Source organism: Primulina eburnea, chromosome 4 (assembly GCF_022965805.1).
Source record: "Primulina eburnea isolate SZY01 chromosome 4, ASM2296580v1, whole genome shotgun sequence".
In the NCBI taxonomy this organism is placed as follows: domain Eukaryota; kingdom Viridiplantae; phylum Streptophyta; class Magnoliopsida; order Lamiales; family Gesneriaceae; genus Primulina; species Primulina eburnea.
Window position 1 is genome coordinate 2,208,486 of NC_133104.1, and position 20,945 is coordinate 2,229,430.

At 33.2% G+C, this 20,945-nt stretch overlaps 3 protein-coding genes across 7 annotated transcripts in view; 1 reads left to right on the top strand and 2 right to left on the bottom strand.

Annotated features, from left to right (window-relative positions):
• The first annotated feature begins 2,610 nt into the window (after nt 1–2,610).
• LOC140830569 (protein NSP-INTERACTING KINASE 2-like) lies at nt 2,611–6,699 on the top strand. Its single transcript, XM_073193949.1, has 11 exons — nt 2,611–3,114; nt 3,346–3,475; nt 3,558–3,629; nt 3,748–3,891; nt 4,107–4,178; nt 4,272–4,331; nt 4,522–4,619; nt 5,041–5,190; nt 5,284–5,625; nt 5,714–6,093; nt 6,174–6,699. Exons 1-11 carry the CDS (start codon nt 3,012–3,014, stop codon nt 6,492–6,494), a joined length of 1,872 nt encoding a protein of 623 aa, XP_073050050.1. The 5' UTR covers nt 2,611–3,011; the 3' UTR covers nt 6,495–6,699.
• A 4,490-nt stretch (nt 6,700–11,189) lies between these two features.
• Nucleotides 11,190–13,847, bottom strand: LOC140830571 (F-box/FBD/LRR-repeat protein At1g13570). 2 transcript variants are annotated; one of them, XM_073193950.1, is made up of 4 exons: nt 13,714–13,847; nt 12,101–12,937; nt 11,808–11,966; nt 11,190–11,725 (listed from the first exon to the last, which is right to left on the bottom strand). In XM_073193950.1, the coding sequence occupies exons 2-4, from the start codon at nt 12,911–12,913 to the stop codon at nt 11,423–11,425; spliced, it is 1,275 nt and encodes a 424-aa protein (XP_073050051.1). In that variant the 5' UTR covers nt 12,914–12,937; nt 13,714–13,847; the 3' UTR covers nt 11,190–11,422. The 2 variants fall into 2 exon arrangements, with proteins under 2 accessions (XP_073050051.1, XP_073050052.1); XM_073193951.1 differs by lacking the exon at nt 13,714–13,847 and adding an exon at nt 13,359–13,642.
• Nucleotides 13,848–18,375: 4,528 nt separating this feature from the next.
• The window catches only part of LOC140830573 (uncharacterized), a 33,885-nt gene continuing 31,315 nt past the window's right edge, over nt 18,376–20,945 (bottom strand). Inside the window, exons 1-3 of one of the 4 annotated variants that reach the window (XM_073193958.1) lie at nt 20,704–20,840; nt 20,387–20,462; nt 18,376–19,433 (exon numbers count right to left, since the gene is read on the bottom strand). In XM_073193958.1, coding sequence (XP_073050059.1) covers nt 18,608–19,411 — 804 coding nt within the window. In that variant the 5' untranslated portion in view covers nt 19,412–19,433; nt 20,387–20,462; nt 20,704–20,840 and the 3' untranslated portion in view covers nt 18,376–18,607. Of the gene's footprint in view, nt 19,434–20,386; nt 20,463–20,703; nt 20,841–20,945 lie in introns of those variants that run through there. The other 3 variants (XM_073193956.1, XM_073193957.1, XM_073193955.1) reach the window with 3 other exon arrangements.

Consider the following 20,945-nt stretch of genomic DNA (forward strand, 5'->3'; position numbering starts at 1 on the left):
TTAGAGAAGAGAATGTTTTTATGCAGAAAAGTGTGCATAGTCTCATCTTTAAAATATAAAGATAATATATAACATTTAATATTCAAATATAAATACATATATATTAAAGGGCATTTTAAATTTTATACGATTTATTCTTTAAAAAGTCGTCCCCCATTAATGGTGTTCTATAGTATGATTCTTGGACAAAATTAAATATTAAAAGCTCGATATTTTAAAATTCTCGAATTATATTAATATGAAAAACTATGCATTCAAGTGCATCGACTTTATCTTCACCATTCACCCCCAATGGTAATTTTAACAGCTCTATTTGTATGTTGTATTTGGATTATTGTGAATATGGGTATGGTTGACTCGTCTCACAGATTATGATCCGCGAGACGGTCTCACATGAGACCCACTCTTGGATTAATGAGTTTGACGGACCGAAACTAGTTATTATTTGGTTATTATAATAGATTTCAAATCCGTCGATATTCCATATACAAACTTAGATTTAAAGATCCGGTTAGAAAAAATATTATATACTTATATATGTTATATTATATTATGTTACATAATGAATACAAAAAATGTCTACATCTAATGTGTAAAAGTTGTCAGTTGCAATCGCATATGGGACTGCATAATTGAAGATGAAGTCGCTATTATTTGCTTGGAAGGTGTGATTGCAATGATCCCTAACGAAAGCTTGAATTATTTGGTTAAATGTTTTTATTGTCTTCCCGGATGATTTTTAAGTTAAATATTTCAAATTTATTAATTTTTTGAAAATAAATTTTAAATTTTTAACTAATTATTTTTTTTAGGTATTGTGGTGAATTTCAAATTTTAGGTATTGTGGTGAATTTCAAATCTATCTCAATATGAAAGAATTTCAAATATCAAATAATTGTATTTTAAATCATTATGATATATTTCAAATTCATCTCAACATGAAATAATTTCAAAGCATATCCTTAAATACTTTTTCAAATCAAAATCATTCGATTAGGTCCAACATAACCTAAATTGCTGATATCACTTAACAGTAAAGAATATAAATATTATAGTGTACGAGATTCTGTTGCGCGTGGAATTAAACTTTAATGTAAAATTAATTAACACGATCAATTTATAGAAATAAGTTATTTTCAGCATATGTGCAGTTCAAATTCGAAAATTACAATTTTATTTTATTTATAAAAATATAATGGACGGATTGTCTTGGACACATTTCAATAAATCCATTATGTGGGCTCCCTAGATTCGTCCTCCATATTTTTGAATTATTAAATTTTTATGAGATTTTACTAATGAAAGAGATTTATTAATTTCTTTCTTTGGAAAATATATATTCTATAGTAAACAAAATCATTGTTCTAAAGTTATGTTAGACAAAAACGTGTGTGAGACGATCTCATGAGTCGTATTTTGTGAGACATATATCTTATTTGGGTTATCTATAAAAAAATAGAGTGAGTCTCATGTGAGACCGTCTCACGGATCATAATCTGTGAGACGGATCAACCCTACTATATTCACAATAAAAAGTAATACTCTTAGCATAAAAAGTAATATTTTTTCATGGGTGACCCAAATAAGAGATCCGTCTCACAAATACGACCCGTAAGACCGTCTCACACAAGTTTTTGCCGAAAAGTATTATTTTTTATGCTAAAAATATTACTTTTTATTGTGAATATCTGTAGGGTTGACCTGTCTCACAGATAAAACTTCGGAAAACCATCTCACCAGAGACATACTCGTTATGATAACACCATTAAATCATTGTTCAGTTGAAAAGTTAAAGGCCTAATAAACATTTACTATTCCAAAACAGATAATTTGATAAGTTAAAAAAATACATATAATTTAATTTTTTTGCAAAAATAATAATAGTACAACTTGTATTTAATTAATTTTATTTATAATTAAATGTTTATTATTTTTTTTGAAAATTAAATGTTTATTATTATTAATACTTAATTACTCAAATTTGTTGCAGGTGACAAAACACACAGAATGTATGGATGCCGACATATCTAATGAAACTTGGGAAAATCCATAGCAAATCCCAATGCGCATGTCGACAAATTTATTCATATCTTTTCTTATTTTGTGTGTAATGAACACATTTTATAGATCTGTTTAATGTTTTAGTATAAATTTTTATAATGACATTGTCAAACGAATTTTAAACTTTGTACAAGAGTTATAATCATATTATAATCTTTTAAGTACAAAATATTTTTTAAATAATATTAAACAAAAATTTGTGTGAGACGGTCTCACGGATCATATTTTGTGAGACGAGTCTCTTATTTGGGTCATCTATGAAAAACTATTACCTTTTATGCTAAGAGTATTACTTTTTATTGTGAATATCGGTAGGATTGACCCGTATCACAAATAAAGATTTGAGACCATCGTATTAAGAGATTTCTTTAACAAAATCATAGGTTTTCCCTAAATACTAAAGCAAAAAATATGTAAAGTTCAATTATGATATTTTAAAATATAAAGAAAATCCTGACAAAGATATATAATATGTATGTATATAAGTTCATAGTGCTTCACAGTAGGCAAATAGATCCCATTCCATTTTAAAATTCTATGATATGCAAAATCAAAAGGATAAAAGAAGCCAGTGACACAAACCTCTAAACACAAGCATGATTGAGGGAATTTTTCCTTTTTTCCCCATCACCTTTTGAATATATCAAGATTGGGCAAATTTTAAAATCTTGATTTAAATATATTCTTTTCTTCTGCTTTGGTAGACAAGTGGCAACATCAACATGTTACCCCTCACTTTTACTACAAAAATTTGTGTATTTTTCTTACTTTAGCCTGTGCAGTACTTCTTGTATGGCTAAATGCATCAGAAAATGTACTGCTTTCATGTGATATGCATGAATTTCCAGTTTTAGAAGAAGATTAGTTGAAACAAGAGAAACCAACTTCCACTAGCTTATTACAGTTGGCTAAAACCATATAGTTTGCTGATTTCTTGAACATCTGATTCTATGGAGGTAATAAGAGGGACTGGTGCTTTGTTGAGTGTGGTTTTACTCAGTTTCTGGGCTTGTGCCACTGCTTTGCTTACTCCGAATGGCGTGAATTTCGAAGGTAAAGTAGTGTAAATTCTTCTTTTTGACTGAGAAGTCGTCCCATTGAATTTGAAACTCATGCAAATTTCATCCATGTTGCCTACTAACTAGTTTGGCACTATGATAGTTTCTTATGTTCAAGTACGCGAGGGGTAAAAAATTTATGTTATTCTTCAAGAAATAATAGAAATGTTATTGAAGAACTTGACAGTATATTGGAAAAATGTTTCCATTTGAAAACATTTTACAGTGCAAGCTTTGATGGACATCAAGAAATCATTGATTGATCCTCATGGAGTCCTTAACTTTGATGAGAATGCTGTTGATCCTTGTGGCTGGACTATAGTTGGATGTTCACATGAAAGTCTAGTAATTTCCTTGTAAGCCCGGTCGAATTTAGTCACATCACTTTCCACGAAATCATGTCTTTTGTCTGAAACATCTGGAATGCTAATTTATCAGATCAATCCCAAGCCAAAATTTATCCGGCACCATTTCGCGTAGTATTGGAAATTTGACACACCTTACCAAAGTGTAAGTACCCCAAAACTGGTATACCTCGAATTCATTCAAATCCTCTGTATCGAATACAACTCAGAAGATTGGTTCTAGTTTGTAATAAGTGCTGGTTTTATTTAACTTGCTTTTGCAGATTGTTGCAGGATAATAATATATCAGGGCCAATCCCCCTTGAACTAGGAAGGCTACCAAAACTTCAAGAACTCGATCTTTCGGATAACTTGCTCACAGGAGAAATTCCGTCTTCATTATCTCAACTGAAAAAACTTCAATACCTGTAAGGACTTAAAAAAATCCTTGTAAGATGAAAAATATGTGCCATCTTCGATATCGTTTACTGTTATAATGTTGAGTACATCATCAAATCAACACCCCTGAAGTTCTCTCGGAATAGTGAGACAACTCAATATAGCCGTTTTTCTAAGATATATTTATGCTTCAATTTTTAGGGGCATCTGCCTAATTCGTCTCAGTTTATTCTTTTGAAAACAGGAGATTGAACAATAATAATCTCAGTGGAGCTATTCCTTTAGCTTTGGGGAACTTGACACAGCTGACATTTTTGTAAATTTTCTAGCTCTTTTTACCATGGTCAGTTTTCATTACCCCCCAAGATTCTTCATCTGATAATCTACACTGTTTCAATTCATAATTCAGGGACTTGTCTTTAAATAATTTGAGTGGTCCAGTGCCAACACTTCTTGCTAAAACACTCAAGTAAGTTTCTCAAAATTTGGTGTACTTTCGTATCACTTCCTCAGTGTCCCTACATCTTTTTTCAGCAGCTACTACGAGTGCAGACAACCTTCATATAATTCTTTCTTTTTCCTGGACAATAGAAGTTTTCAAATAATCATAAATAAAATTATGGTAGCTCATTTGCATGTTTTGATTTGGGTATTGACAGTGTTTTAGGAAATCCGATGATATGTGCAACAGGCAAAGAGCCGGAATGCAATGGAACTGTACCAATGTCTCCGTCTTTCTCGAAAAATAATTCACAAAGTAAGAATACCGAGCTACCTATAAATATAACAACTTATTCACTTGTATATCTTCTCATTTGCACCTCTAAATGCAAGAAAACAATTTGGTATTGTTTCGAATTCATTCAGGTGCAATCCTTTTGGTATTTTGGTTAAACAAGATATGCTTTTTCGAAGGGGGCAATCGCCTTCGACTCCCTACTGGCTACTCATCACATGTTCTGATACGTTCAACATACATATTTATTTGCCAATTATAGTTTATCAAATTTTATTCTAAATGCATGTCAAGAGTTGTACTAAATCTTAGATGTTGATGTGCCACAAATAATAGTAATGAAGCCTTTGATTTTATTTGACTCTGGTCCATTAAAGATTTTTCTGCATGTCCATATTAAATCCTGTGAAACAAATGTCACATGTTATGTTTAATCTTAAAGATCCTCAGCCAGCGGGAAGGCCAAATAGACACAGACTAGCCTTAGCATTTGGGACGAGCCTCGGATGCATCTGCTTACTGATTCTTGGATTTGGATTCCTGCTATGGTGGAGACATAAGCACAACAAGCAGATATTTTTTGACGTTAATGGTGAATACTGCATGACCATTCACAAATCAAAACTTCTAGCAGCTACATACCCAATTTGTTATCCTGTACATACTCTGTTTCTTTGTATTTCAGAACAACACCGCGAAGAACTGTGCCTAGGAAACTTGAGAAGATTTCAGTTCAGAGAACTTCAGATTGCGACTCATAACTTTTGCAGTAAGAACATCATTGGAAAAGGTGGTTTCGGAAATGTATACAAAGGTTATCTTCACGATGGAACACTTGTAGCAGTAAAAAGGCTCAAAGATGCGAATAACGTCGGTGGGGAGATTCAATTCCAGACTGAGATCGAGATGATCAGTCTAGCAGTTCATAGAAACCTCCTTCGACTTTACGGATTCTGCATCACTTCAACCGAAAGACTTCTGGTTTATCCCTTCATGTCCAATGGAAGCGTTGCTTCACGTCTCAAAGGTAAAGATTAGTCAAATCCTACACTAAAATCATTATTAGGATGATATATAATGTACTCATACAATCATTTTTCCGATCAATCTTGTAGCCAAACCATCTTTGGATTGGGGTACTAGGAAAAGAATAGCATTAGGAGCAGCTAGAGGCTTGTTATACCTGCATGAGCAATGTGATCCGAAGATAATTCACAGAGATGTGAAGGCAGCAAATATCCTGCTCGATGATTACTGTGAGGCAGTGGTGGGTGATTTCGGATTGGCGAAGCTTCTTGATCATCGGGATTCACATGTTACAACAGCAGTTCGTGGGACAGTAGGGCACATAGCTCCCGAGTATCTATCCACAGGCCAATCTTCAGAAAAGACGGATGTTTTCGGGTTTGGGATTCTGCTGCTGGAGCTGATAACTGGTCAAAGGGCTCTGGAATTTGGTAAAGCAGCTAATCAGAAAGGAGCCATGCTTGATTGGGTAAGCACAGAAAAAACAATTATATTTTTCATGCAGTAAACAACCGTTATATCCTAATGCCATGCAATGATTATGAGCAGGTGAAGAAAATTCATCAAGAAAAGAAACTTGACATGCTAGTAGATAAAGATCTTAAAAACAACTATGATCGAATAGAGCTAGAAGAAATGGTGCAAGTGGCATTATTATGCACACATTACCTTCCAAGCCATAGACCGAAAATGTCTGAAGTGGTACGGATGCTGGAGGGAGATGGGCTTGCAGAAAAATGGGAAGCTTCTCAAAAAGCCGAGGCAACAAGATGCAGAGCCAACGAATTCTCCTCCTCTGAAAGATATTCTGATCTTACTGACGACTCTTCATTGCTTGTCCAAGCAATGGAACTCTCAGGTCCAAGGTGACAATACAGTTGCAAAATAATATGGACAGAGCATATTTACATATAATGGCCAGAGTTCTTTGAAATATAGGTGATTGCAATATAGCCCTGAATGCCTGAATATTGTATATAATAAGTTCTCAGAAAATGATACTAGACATACATTTTTCTTTTCTAAATTTTCAGGTATTATTTGAGTGAACATTTTTAGAGTTGGTGGTTTGCTATTACCGTCGCGTAGATTAACGTTCCAGCTATAATGTCAATTCACGGCATGGTCGCGGTGTGGATTTAAAAAAAATTAAAAAATTAATGAAACTTTGATAAAATATATAGTTTACATTAATAATAGTAATGATAATAAAATATAAATTTATAATATTAAAAAGTTATAAATCAATATATAATGTCTTCCAAAATACATAATACATGCAACTCTATCATATACATCTTGAAATATTAAAATTACGTTCTATGAATGAAACTTTTTATATATGGAAATAATTTACTGTTTTTTTTTTTTTAAAATAAAACTTAGTTAAGTAAAACTTACAAATTTTCTCCAATACTATAATTTTGAGCTAAAAATATGAAAAAAAGTTATTTTTATTTTTTATTTAAATTAAATATAATATTTTATATTCTTCTCGAAACTAAAAAAAATTGATTTTTATATCTATGTAATTTTCTAAATAATAACCCATGTTTTTAAATTATTAACACCATAGATTAATAGACTCTAATACAAATCATTAACAAAAAAGCAAAAAAACAAAAGCAAAAAGTTCTGGCCCATTTGATAAATAAATAGGCCCAATCCATTCTCTCCTTCACGCATCGACGCTTAGGGTTCAATTAAACTAAACTAACCGACCGACTCAAGTTATTTCATAAATTTGGTTTGGCTAATTCGAAAAATCGGTTTTAATTTTTTTTTAAAAAAGCAGTTAAATCGGTTCGATTTCGATTTTTTACATAAAAATTGAGTTGACCGATTTAATCAATAGTTTAAAAATATTATTATTATTTTATATATGACTAAATAATATTTATAATATTCAAAATATTTTCTCGTTTTGTTTTTATTTATTTTTTTAAATCGGTTATTATGCTGCTGACTAAATTAATCAATTTTATATCGACTCGGTTTTGTTCAATTTACACAAAATTCGATTCAGTTATTTAAAATTCGGTCTTGTTGGTAACCGTACTGACCAAATATTCACCCAAACTGATGTCTGCAAATCATATCACAAATTGCGGTCTTTTGGCATACATTGTTTCATTGATAACCAAAATAAATTGAGGTCTTTTGGTGCACACCTCTACAAAATAGCCGACGATACCGAGTTTGGGAATCTTTTGCCCATCATGTACAACTTTCACTCAAATTTTTTGGTCAAAAGAGACTAATGGGAAATATAAATGTTCAAAAACCACGTAAAATGACGCATCTCATGTTCGAAAATCAAGAATGATAGTTATGCAAGTAGAAGCCTCATGATAGCTCATCATCTTTTTTGTAATTTTCATCCTTTCGCTTGGACACATATGTGCTCGCTCATATAGTCATTGCTTCAAGAGCTGGTGAGCGTTCGAGTATATATTTCATGAAATCGATTTCGCATGACATACCCACAAATGTCAATTATCTCCACAATTTTCAAACAGAACAGACCAAATGAAAGGGTAGTTCTGCATCCAAGAAATCAAAATCTACATTACTTAGTAGAATCTGATAAAATAGCATGCATATGCATATTCACCAAGTTTAAAAAAATACGAAACTCTAAAATTTTGAAAACTGGACTACTTGTGATGAGGCATTCCACATCAAAGGTGAGAGATATGACTTTATTGAAAGTCGATGTACTTCAACCACAAAATTTTTTGAATTCTGGTGGGGTTTTTAGTTGACATATAACAAACTCTAAGCGTTTCAACAAAAAAATAAGAAGATGGTTCCCTACACCACTCATCTTCTCCTAGTTCAAGATGTACATTCCGATTTGACGTCTGTCTGTACCAACACGAGTCTTACCAAGGTGTTTGTTTCTTCATTGACGTGCACTTGAGAAACTTCTCGTCAGAATTAATTCAAGTCAACTGCACTTAACTTTAAAAAAAATGTCATATATCTCCATATTTTTCAAATAGAACACCAAAATGAAAGGGTAGTTCTGCATCATAAATCAAAATCTAGATTACTTGTAGAATCTAATAAAATAGCATGCATTTGTATATCCACCAACTTTAAAAAATATGACGCTCCAAAATTTTGAATACTGGACTACTTGAGATGAGTCATTCAACATCAAAGTTTGGAGATATGACTTTATTGAAGGTCGTGTACTTCAACCACAAAATCTTTTGAATTCGGGTGGGATTTTCAGTTAACATCGGACAAACTCCAAACGACTAAGCTCCTCATAAGAAAAAAAAAAAGAAGATGTTTCACTACACCACTCATCTTCTCCTAGTTCAAGATGCACGTCCCGATTTGATGCATGTCTGTACCAACACGAGTTTTTCTAACGTGTTTATTTACTTATTGGCTTGCACTTTGAGAAACTTCTCAGGGTGTCATCCTTATCTTAAAATTGCTCCAAGTAACTTTAGAAATTTTAAGTTATGAGCTCCGGAAAAAATATGTATTCCATTAATATAAGTAATATATCAAATCTTTTAACAAATAAGACTTCGAAGAAACAAAAAATAGGTGACATAATTCACAAGATAGTTCTCGACAACTAATATGTTGTTGTGGGTTGCACATCAACCATCAAACACTACATCATTCAATAATCTCCAAATGAACCTCCACCTTTTGGATAAGATGTTGGTTCTAGGGGTTGGAATGAGAATATTTTGAAAACTTTAGAAAATGAAAAAAAAAAAAAATTAAGAAGAGAATTTTTGTGAAGATGTAACTAGGAAACTTGTATTTTTATTACTTATTTTTTTTCTTGATTTTGGCTTGATACAAAATGAGAGATACAATCCTTATTTATACTAATTACACCTCATTAACCGATGATTAAGATTATGTCAACACATTCAATCTAATGGTTATCATCGTCTATATAGAATAATCTAAACTGTTCTAGATTCTCTAAACTATTACACTATATGTATTATTAATTATAAAAATATAGTTTTCTAAGATGATTCTAGAATATGTCACTAATTTCCCAAATGATTATTCTAGAGGATGATTCAAGTTATGTTTTGAGTTTTGAGGCAATTCAGCTACCAAATCTCTACTAAAATTATCAGTCATTTGAATTTGTCACTTGAATACCACATGATTTTTAAAACTCTAACTCCGGCCCAAGCTCGTCTCATATTATACACCATTTAAAATATTAAAAAGATCATCTAATCATTATTCTCTAGATACCAAAATAATATTTTCTCTCCGAAAAATCTCTCTAAAATGATTGTAAAGACACTTGAGGCACTCTTGCAATCAATCCTCGCCCCAACGTTCTAAGTAGACCAAGGTAAGTGGAACACATATTTTCATAGTGCTTTGAATCTAAATATGTGTTCTATTGCATAATGGTATTTCTCCAAGATTTTATTACATAAAGTTTTATCTTGATTATCATCTTGTCTAGTAGGATGAAACTAGACACTTATAATCTGTTCTAAGAAGTAAAGCCAAAATGTAAAACTTAATCAGAAAATCGTTAAACCAGATATTCATGATCCAATCTATTAAGGCTAAATCTAAAGATCATGACCTCCTCTAGTAGAGTGAAAGTAGGGAAAATCGTATGATAAAATTTGAAGTTTTCTTGTGACATGTATAATATTGTGAATATGCTTAAATATATTATTGTTATATTTTGAAATCTGAAAATGCTTATGTTCTGTTGAGTGCAATAATTGTCCTTGCTTGGTAGAGCGATCGAACCATGGTGCTTGTGCTGCTGTGCGGTTTAAAAGATTTGAGTTGCACCATTACCACTAGTTATAGTTTTTGGTAAAGCGGTAAGCACTCGGTCCTACAATTGGTATCAGAGCCAAGGTCATGGGTTCGATTCCCATTGATTGCAAGGAGTGCAATTATTGGGAGGGAGATTGTTGGGTGCAATAATTGTCCTTGCTTGGTAGAGCGATCGAACCATGGTGCTTGTGCTGCTGTGCGGTTTAAAAGATTTGAGTTGCACCATTACCACTAGTTATAGCTTTTGGTAAAGCGGTAAGCACTCGGTCCTACATGTTCCATTCAGTGTGATGATATAACACTCATCTCTTGCTTCCACTTTCAGACAAGGATGAAACTAAAACAAGAGATAAGAGTCTTTATGGACAATTTCACAAAAAATACGTCTTTAAAAATATATGGGCAGAGTTCTTCCAAAAACTAAACCGCAATGTCAATAAAGAACATAGGTATTGGCTGAAATAAAAATATAATTTTTCAACAGATTATTAAAAATAATTTTTCTTCAATATATATTCATAAATAGTATATGAATATTTACATAAATATTTTTAATGAACAAGCTATTTAAAATATATATGTTTAATATCAAATATTATTATTTTAAATCCTGAAATAAAATTCTGAAATGACATTTTTCAAGTAAAAAAAATCATACCAAAACCAAAGTCAAAATTTAAATCAATGTTTCTATCCAACCATCCCTTGTTTTACAACCTTTACTCAGTCAAAACAAAAGGAAATACAGAAGTTCAGAGAGCAACATGCCAATAGAAAAATCAGTCGAATAATAGCTTTAGGCCCTCTTTCAATTATGAAGGTATAAATTCGTACACAGATTTTGTACAAACCTTATTCAACAAGATACCAAAGCAGCAGAAATATGAGATTATATAGAAATATTCATTATCAAGTTTGAACATTTTCATAAGACATCAACAAAAGATATGCATAAAAGATCTAGACAAATGAAGTTTCATGTTAAACAGTAGCACATCTCATGCTTGATGATCAGGGTTAAAAATGACTGTTGCTTGTGGGGAAGCCCGACGAAAGCTCAACATATCTATTGACATACTCAATCTTCGATCACGCACATATAGGCTCGGTGTTACACTCATTGACTCAAGAACAGGTGAATGCTCAAGTAAATACTTGATAAAATTCAGTTCACTTGGCACACCAAAAACATCAGCCATCTTCACAGTTTTCAGCCGCTGAAACATGCAATCAGAAGATAATTTTCTATCCCAAAAATCCAAATCAATATTTCTGGTTGCAGCTGATGAAGTTGAGGAACCCTACAAAAAAAGAAGAAGAAAATATTTAACCACTTCATCCACCGAAGGAGAAAATAAAATCTAGCATGTTGAAATTACTCACGGAGATTTGCAGCTCTAGCAAATTTGGGGAGTTCTCAATTAGTTGAAGCACAACACACACCTCTTTCTCATCATCAAAGCTAACTTGATATAACTCAATAAATTTTAAGTGGTGATAGGTAAATGAATTCCATCCTCGACGATTACCAATACTTAAATACTGACCACAAAAGAGACATGAGTTCAATTTTACGAAGCAATTTACAGAAAATCATGAAACAATGGGGTATATGAAATGGTAAATATCTTACAAATTTATACTATACTAGGTAAGTCAGACAGGTAATATCTTACTTTTGTGAAGTATATATGCCCAATGAGCCTCTGAAGCTTGGGAACACCACCAAGAAACTTATCGAAGTTACAACTAGAACTATGTTCGAAGTGCTCAGCAATGTCATCAGTCATATACATACCAACAGATATAGCAACCAAATTTGGAGTGTTAGCAAGACAAATATCCTTGAATTCGCCTTCTAAAATCAAGTATTTAAGTTTTGGGGCATGGACGGTGAGCTCTAAGCTATCAAAGTACGACAACGTCATGCTCTCGAGAAGGGGGCAACTTGAAATGAGATATTCAATATCAGAAGGGGGAATTAAGACTTGCTGAAGATTGAGGTATTTCAAACACAAAAATCCTCTGAAGTTTGGTGGGATTTCCAGTTCACATCGAACAAGCTCCAAACGAGTCAGCTTCTTACAAGAAAAAAGACAAGATGGTGCCCTAAACCACTCACCTTCTCCTAATTCAAGAACCAATTCTCTGACTTCTTTCCGTGAAATGAAAAGAAGCCATTGATCAACATCAGGAGCACCCTGCAAGTATGATGTAGTTATAGCAAACTTATGAATCGGCCCATTATGAAGGAACAAAAGCTTGGTGATGAAGTTCAAAAGATTGTTTTCGACAACCGATCTATCATCATCATAGATTACACAATTGTCATCGAACACAAGATGCCTCAGCGAGGCCCATCTAAACCTCCATCTTCTTGACAATATGCTCGTTCTTACAGCATCTCTTATCGGAAGCTTCGCGAGGATGATTTCAATGATGCTTTGAGGCAGTTCACCTATCTGATCTTGATCAAAATCATTTTCCATTTGAACGCTTCAGCTAAAATATCCCTATTCAGAAACATAATCAAATCTTTAAAGTTGGGCAAGCATCTAAAAGCTAAATGATTCCTATTCAGCATTAATATATTTTGGGTGGGGAAAAACACAAAACCATGACAAAAATTCATGCAAGTGTTCTGCATACCGATGAAAAAAGAAGAAACAAAGCATAACCTATGAAAGATTACTCTGAATTCCTAATTACATAACAAGAAATGCTGGAAAACATATAAAAAAAAGTAGTCTTTTACTCATGAAAAGACTATACCTTTGCGGTCAAGAAAACAGAACATGATCCAGTTTTCAATAAAAAATCAACAGATTTCCTAATGCCAATCTTTTCGAGGTAGATAAATAAAGATATAAATAAAACTCAATGATGTGATTCGTAAAATTAAATTTCTCAAAAGTTCTCAACTTCCTTCCCAACCTTTTGCAGGCATGGAAAACATCCCCATTTCCATCGGAGCAAGTCACCCAAATAAATATAAAACGGAGACCAATTCCAGAACTGGAAAAAAGCAGGAACAAAAAAAGAGGAAGCAAACAAGAACAACAAAAGGTACGATTTCGAATTATCTCAATCAAAACTCAAAGGATTTCCTAATGCCCGATAAATTGAGCGACACGATCAACACTTAAAGGTCGTAACTAATACAATCGCACTACATTTTTAAAGGAGGACAAAATTTTGAAAGAAAGAAAAAGTTTGAATCTTTCGGGAAACAAGAACATCAACAAAAGAAATAACGAAATCAGGAGTACAAAAAAGCAATATAATTTACCCTTCAAAAAAAGTTCGATGAAACTGGACTAATTCCGAGCAGAGCCAGTGAAGACACGGCAAGGTTTTGGAAACTCTACAATAGCTTGTACACGTAGCGTGAGATTCGAGTGATTTTGCAGTTAATTTGATTTTTTTATTCGATTTTAAGATCAATAATAACATTATGACGGGGTGAAAGATTATTTTGCTTTAATTTTTTTGACTTGATAATTTGCATTTACTAGGAAATTTATCCAACGATTACATAAAAGTGAGTCTGATGTGAGACCGTCTTACGGATCATAATATGTGAGACGGGTCAACAATACCCATATTCACAATAAAAAATAGTACTCTTAGCATAAAAAATAATACTCTTTTACGGGTGACCCAAATAAGAGATCCGTCTCACAAATAATACCCGTGAGACCGTTTCACATAAGTTTTTACCATTACATAATTCCTAAAAAAAATTTGGAATCGATTATGATGTAGCTAAAATTTATGATTATCTGAATTACTCTACAGGTTCATAAACGAATTCAAGTAATCGTAGAAGGATATTCTAATTAGCTTCTAAACGTGTCCAAGTAGCTGGTGGAGATAAATATTTGTGGGTTATCACATGCGTCACAAACAAAAGTCAGAGACGCTGAGGTTTGTCTGACGTAGACACTCCGACGTTCAAGTCAGTAAACAATTTAAAGATGTTAATTGATACCTAAAAAGTTTAAGCATAAAATCATCCCCTTAAATAATGAGAATCATATTTTATTTATAGATTTTTTTTGGAGTGTATAGCAATCTTGAACTTTTATAATTAATTTGAGCCTTAATAATAAATTAAATAATTAAATTTGGCCATGTCTCAATAATGAATTGAATAATTAAATTGAGTTATTACCCATCATATTCCAAAAAATCTAAACCATTATTCATATGCATGGCCTTGAGAAATAACAAGCGATGGAATTTTTGTATTTATTTCTTACGTATTTATCGTATTTGACATTTATTTTTCTTATCAAATGCAAAAAATCAAGAAAAAAGTGACAAATCTGTTAAATAGAGCTGGGGTGAATGGAAAAAACCCAACAAATGAGCCACCATGTTGGCTTTCATGGGGGCAACATATGACTAATTTTTCATTTTTCAGCCTTGTAAGTGCACGAACTTGTAAATTCTTCAACTATGGTAGCCTTCATCGATCTAGCTTGAGGTTTGGTGATAACTTGGGGTGGAATCAAGAATTTACGTTCGGGTGAGCTAAACTAAATACAAATCATAATTTTTTATTTTAAAAAATGTTATTAAAAATTTGACATCAAGATACATAATCAATTCAATACATAAAAGAAAAGTAAAAAACTAAAATAAAACTATACAGTATTATTATTTTAAACTCAAAATTTTAGCTATGCTATATGTTAGGAAATGGGTCTTCGATCAAGAACAGAGAACATACAGGACTATGGATGGTTAAACCTGAACTATTGTTATTGATACCCTGTGGATGGGTCTGTTAGGGTGAGGCCTAAATCAGATCTGGGACCCCTGGCCCATCCCAGTGGGAGACCCATCACGTGCTCAAGTATTTTCTTATAAATACATTTCAAGCTCACGGGAAATTCGAAACCTACGTTTAGACGTGTCATTTGCTGGAACCGGACCCTAAATTTTCAGTGAGTATTAGTTATGAATGAATTATTTTTGCGTTCATAAAACGTCCAGGACTTCCTTTTTAACCATGGAGTATCAAGATCCACTATTTTGAACAGGTTCATTATGCAGAACATGCAGGAACAAAAATACACAAGAAAACCAATCATTCAATACACAAGACATTTACATGGTTCGGCCATAAACCGGCCTATGTCGATGGGAGGAAAACCAACCACTGTATTGATCATTCACTATAACAAGAGTTTACAATACAAGACATATGTAACAACAAGAATTTACAATCAAGACTCAATCCCTTGACCTCACAATTTCTCTCTTGTTTCCCTTGTATCCATCTTTATCTCTCTTTCTATAGTGGATTCTTATAGTGTTGATTGTATCTGAATGCCTCTCCTCTTCTCTGAACTATTCCACATATATACGTGTTATCAAAGCAATTGATCACTCTATCATTTCATTTGATTACACTGTAGTTAACTCATTTTATCATCTCTCGATTATGGTTATTAACCAGAAAATCCAGTCACTTGCTGCAATCAACATGATAGGTCAACTTTCGAGACACATTACCAACAATCTCCACCTTGTCTCTACTAGTTGGCCTTCATCCACTTCCTTTCGGATTACTTCCATTCCATAGACTTGACCAAGTTGTCATCATATCCGTTGAGATATCTTCGGTAGGAATCTTTTGGACCAACACTTCCCCCTTGGAGATTACATCTCTCACAAAGTGCAGCCTAACAATGTGTCGGCTCTTTGGTCTGTCAACTAACACCCATGTTTGGTTATTTATGAGAGAGTCAAGTTCCTCACTCAATGCATTTATCCATTTGCTCATGTCCTTTTTAGATACAACCTCCTTGAAGGAACATGGTTCTTGTAGCTCCACCTGTTCTGCTACAGTCAATGTATAATTGATCATACCATCTTGTCCAAACCTATTTGGAGCTTTTATAATCCTCATTTCCCAGTCTCTAGCAAGTTTGTATGATCTAGGACCATGATCTGCTTGAGTTTGATCCTCATAATTTGCCTCATACGGTTGGTCTTGACCTCTAACTTCCTGAGAGTCGTTATCTGCAGATTGCTCACCCCAACTTGCGAGTTAGACTTGTGAAACACATGAGCATTCATGCTTTTAATCCTCTATGTGTCGCTCATCTTTGTTGACTCAAAGATGACACCCCTACAAAACACCTTGGACTTGTCTAAATTCTATACTTCGTCACCCTTGACACAATTTTCACATAGTTCAAATTCCTTGCTTTTATCATCACATAGTAGATCTTGCTTTGGGAGTTCCTCTTGCCCATTTTCACTCACATGGCCAAGCTTTTGGTGCCACTTTCGAGCATTGTCCATCTGTCCTATTGTAGAGTTTGCACAACCAAAAATTGTCTTTCCCTCAAGGATGTACAATCCATTTTTCTTAACACCTTTCTTTATTGTCAATGATCCCTTTTAAGATTTTCATTACTACACCCTCAATCTTCACATTAAATACATCTGCATCGATAGTTCCTACAGATAATAGGTTTCGCTTCAAATCCAGAATATATATCACTAAAGTAATCACTCTTTCAATCTATTGGCCATATTCAATTTAATATTGAATATTCCCATGACTTTGCATGTTTTATTGCTCCCGATCGGCTTCTTCTTCAATTTGATCATGAAACCAATCCCTTTTGGGGCACACATGGACAGAGCACCCCGAATCCAAGACCCAACCTCCATTTATATATGATGCAGAAGCCAAAAGAACATCGACAAAATTATACCCGTCGTATACAATGATTTCTTGAGATAAAACCTGTTGAAAAGAGTTTTCTTGAGATATAGATTCTCAAGTTTATGCCACAAAGCCGTTGTCATTTCTTCTTCTGCTAATTCACGTAATACTTGATCGATCACCCAGACTCAAAAGAATCGCAATGTGTGTCGTCGTCGATTCGATAGGCAAAGGCGCAAAGCCTTCTTTGAATATGTCATGACATGCATAATTTCTTGATTAATTGCATCTTGCAATCCATGGTGAAGGAGAAATGCCTTCGTTTTTATCCTCCAAAGACTGGTATCATCACCAATATTCTAGGAAAAAAATACACAAAAATATTTCTTTTTATATTTTTACAAAATGTCTATGCTCTCTAGTGATTTCTAATTTTTTAAGATAAATTGTTTGAACTTTATTTACTTTATCTCATTAATTTTATTTTTCCTGTCGCTAATTAAAAAAATTACTAAAATAAGTGGTATGTGATATAATAATAGAATAAAAAATTTTCAAAAATTTTATTTTGATACTTTATTAGTTATATTTACTATATTGTTTAATTGAGTATAAATTACTCAAGTATCAAGCTTATTATTTACTATTGTAAAGCCACCGTACCATACGGCCAAACAAGATTCTTAATTCAACATTATTTAATCTCACGATTGTTTGACATGACTCAATTTTATAATCATTAGAGTTAAAAAAACATAATTTTGTTATCTTATCTATATTTTTTAATTTAGAGTCTCTTGTGAGACGATTTCACGAATCTTTATCTGTAAGACAGGTCATCCATATCGATATTTAAAATAAAAAGTAATACTTTAGCATAAAAAATAATATTTTCATGGATGACCCAAATAAAAGATCCGTCTCACAAAATACGACACGTGAGACCGTCTCACACAAGTTTTTGCCTTTAATTTATTATCAGACATAATAGTTAAAAAAATATAGCCGAATGATGGCAAAAATGTCCTATTATACTAAAATATATCTCATATACTCTCTAATATTTTTCTAGAAATTTATTTTTTTAGAATTGATCCTGAATTGAAATACACAACTATACGATCTCTCCTAATTTTGACCATAATTTAGATTGCATATTCAGCCTTCTAAAAATTTTTACCGATGCATATATCAAGCAATGTGTTTCAATGTAATCACATTTTAAAATGAGTAGATTCACGAGTAATGGAAGAAGCGGTCACATGAAAAAAATAGATATTCAAATTTCAACAACTTTTATGAAAAATAAAAGTTTTTTAAGGTCCAAAAATTAAGGAATTGATAAATATGATGGATGAGGTGAGCAATAGTAGTATTACATTAAGATGAAGCCCAAAAAAAGGGCAGAAAGAGAGAAACAGAGAAAGAAAAGGGAGCAAAGAGGGAATTGTGTAATTGAGTATGTCCTTAGGAGATGGCATCTAGAACAAGTTGATCATGTATATAACTCGGAATCGATAACATCCTTCCGACGACTCAACCTTATATATTCACCCTCATAATCCTTGCTACTACTGCAAGTTATGCCATTTAAAAGATTCTTAACTAGAATAGATTTCACCAATGACATCACCTGAATGCCTAAATCAGGCCATGAAACGCACAAAGTCCCGGGGATCTTCTTCAACTGACATCGACCCAACAGAGCAGCAGCCAAGCCATCCACCACACTTCCTGATGGGTAGTAATCTAATCCTTTTATAAGCGATGAATCTCCGGCCTCAGAATTTTTTCTTTCCAATGATGTTTCCAACTTGAAGGCACTTGCCTCGTCAGATGAAAGCTTACCTCGGAAGTTGCAGCTTTGAATAGAATCTAAAATCAAAACTCTCTGTGGTATGATCTTTTCACCTATGAGTGACTTTGCTACTGTGTGAGACCTCTCTGAGGAAACACAAAACTGAACCAAGACGATCATAATCAACTTATCATCATCATTGAGGGCATATATGTTGCATGATTTGTCTTTAAGTGAGGGTTCAAGAGAGTTTCCAGTAAAGGGGATCTCAGGAAGAACAAGTGTCCCGATAAGAGTTTTGGAGGACAGGTGGTGTAAAAAGTGAATAGATGGGGAAGATTTGGCGATAATTAGGAGTGAAGGAGAATAACTACTCTTGGAATCGGTAGATGAGAACACCAGGAACGGAGATGGCAATGGAGGTGGTGGCGGTGTGAAGTTGTTGAGATCTTCAAACAAAAATCTCGAAGGCGGTGGGATATCTGTTATCACATCATCCATCTCTTCTATCGAGTCCTACAACCTGAGATATCATTTAGCTTGAAATAAGCAAGTTTTATGATGTGAGCATTTCAGAAACAGTCGCAAGCCAAAATTAACTCAAGAGCAAAGGAACAGTCAAGTTTTCAGAATCAGAGCCGCAGTATAAAATCAAATCATTCACGGTACAACTAAAAATAGGAGAATAATAAGTTGCTGCTCGAGTAAATTGAAGTGCTTCACCGTTCACGTACGTAATCTAGTTTTCAAATATTCATGAAAAAACCTAAAATGTTATAAGCAAAGTCTTCTTATTGGTTGCTAAAGGAGTAACATTATCAAAAGTACAGTATCAAGGAGTTATCATCAGGTGGGAAGCATTACAAAAACAATTTCCAGGCAGTTTGAGATTCTGGTATATGAATCCATGTATATACGGCTTGCATAATATTTAACATAACGCCAAACTCATAGAGTAGATGATAACTGATACAAGAAATGTGTAAGTTTGCAATTTCATTCAGCATCTGTGTAAGTTTGCAATTTCATTCAGCATCTGTTTTTGATCCAATTACCAGATGCCGAAAATTTGCGAGGAAGTTTCCCTAATTATGTTAAACCACACCAGCGGAGCTACTACTTTTCGTGACATTGTATTGAGATGAGAAGATGCAATCTAAAATGGATATATTTACAGGAAAGCTTTATCAACATAGTAATATCGGCAAAAATTGAATCACTAGGCGATAATTAAGTGTTTATGGAATGTCCGGGAGGAAAACAACCCAAATGGAAAACAAATAAGAAAGAAAAACAATCGAATGTAACATTATCGAACAAAATAACCTACATCGCTTCATAATTTTACAATCGAGAAAAAATAAAAAGTCAAAACATGTTTATTGAATTAGCAAAAAGCTGAAGCTAATCACCGAAGCTTCAAACAAAGTATGGCTTGGACTTTGGTCAGCAGAATAGCTAAACGAATACACTTACAAGTGATATTTGCAAATGAGAAACCCCCCAAACGAAAGCATATTAGGTCTCCTCAATGCAAAATCACGTTTTTAAGCTGAAATATCATAAATTACTCAAAAAAGGTTCTAAAAAAACAATTTGGCCTCATATACTGAAACAGTAGGTAAATTTATGCAACGTTCCTATAATTTCACAGCATGCAACTATCAAAACTACAGAGAGAAAGAATTAGAAGAAAAAAAAAAGAATCAAAGAGTTGAGACAACATCTCTTAGACAAAACCAAAAGTATTTAGAATTAAATAGAGATGATAGAAAACGAGCGCGAATAGCTACCGAAAAAAGAGCGAAGAAGTTATCCGACTGTCAATGTACACGCGGCTCGGCGGCGGTTCAAACAGGTTGAGCGGTCGGATCTACGGCGGAGAGGGCTGCAGCGCGGAGGTGAGAAAGGGGATCCCCAATTTGAAACAATCAAAGTTACTTTAACAATTTAAATAAAAATATAATACTCTTAATCTAAAGAAATATTTTAATAATTTTAAAAAAATTAGAAATTTCATACGATAATTTTAAAA

Bases quoted from the DNA above. Each gene is read 5' to 3' on its own strand.
- LOC140830569 (XM_073193949.1), top strand. From the start codon at position 3,012: ATGGAGGTAATAAGAGGGACTGGTGCTTTGTTGAGTGTGGTTTTACTC. The intron at 3,630-3,747 runs GTAAGTACCCCA...TTGCTTTTGCAG, and splicing joins TTGACACACCTTACCAAAGT to ATTGTTGCAGGATAATAATA. The intron at 6,094-6,173 runs GTAAGCACAGAA...GATTATGAGCAG, and splicing joins AAGGAGCCATGCTTGATTGG to GTGAAGAAAATTCATCAAGA.
- LOC140830571 (XM_073193950.1), bottom strand. From the start codon at position 12,913: ATGGAAAATGATTTTGATCAAGATCAGATAGGTGAACTGCCTCAAAGC. The intron at 11,967-12,100 runs GTAAGATATTAC...TTTTGTGGTCAG, and splicing joins GGCATATATACTTCACAAAA to TATTTAAGTATTGGTAATCG. The intron at 11,726-11,807 runs GTGAGTAATTTC...CTTTTTTTGTAG, and splicing joins TGCTAGAGCTGCAAATCTCC to GGTTCCTCAACTTCATCAGC.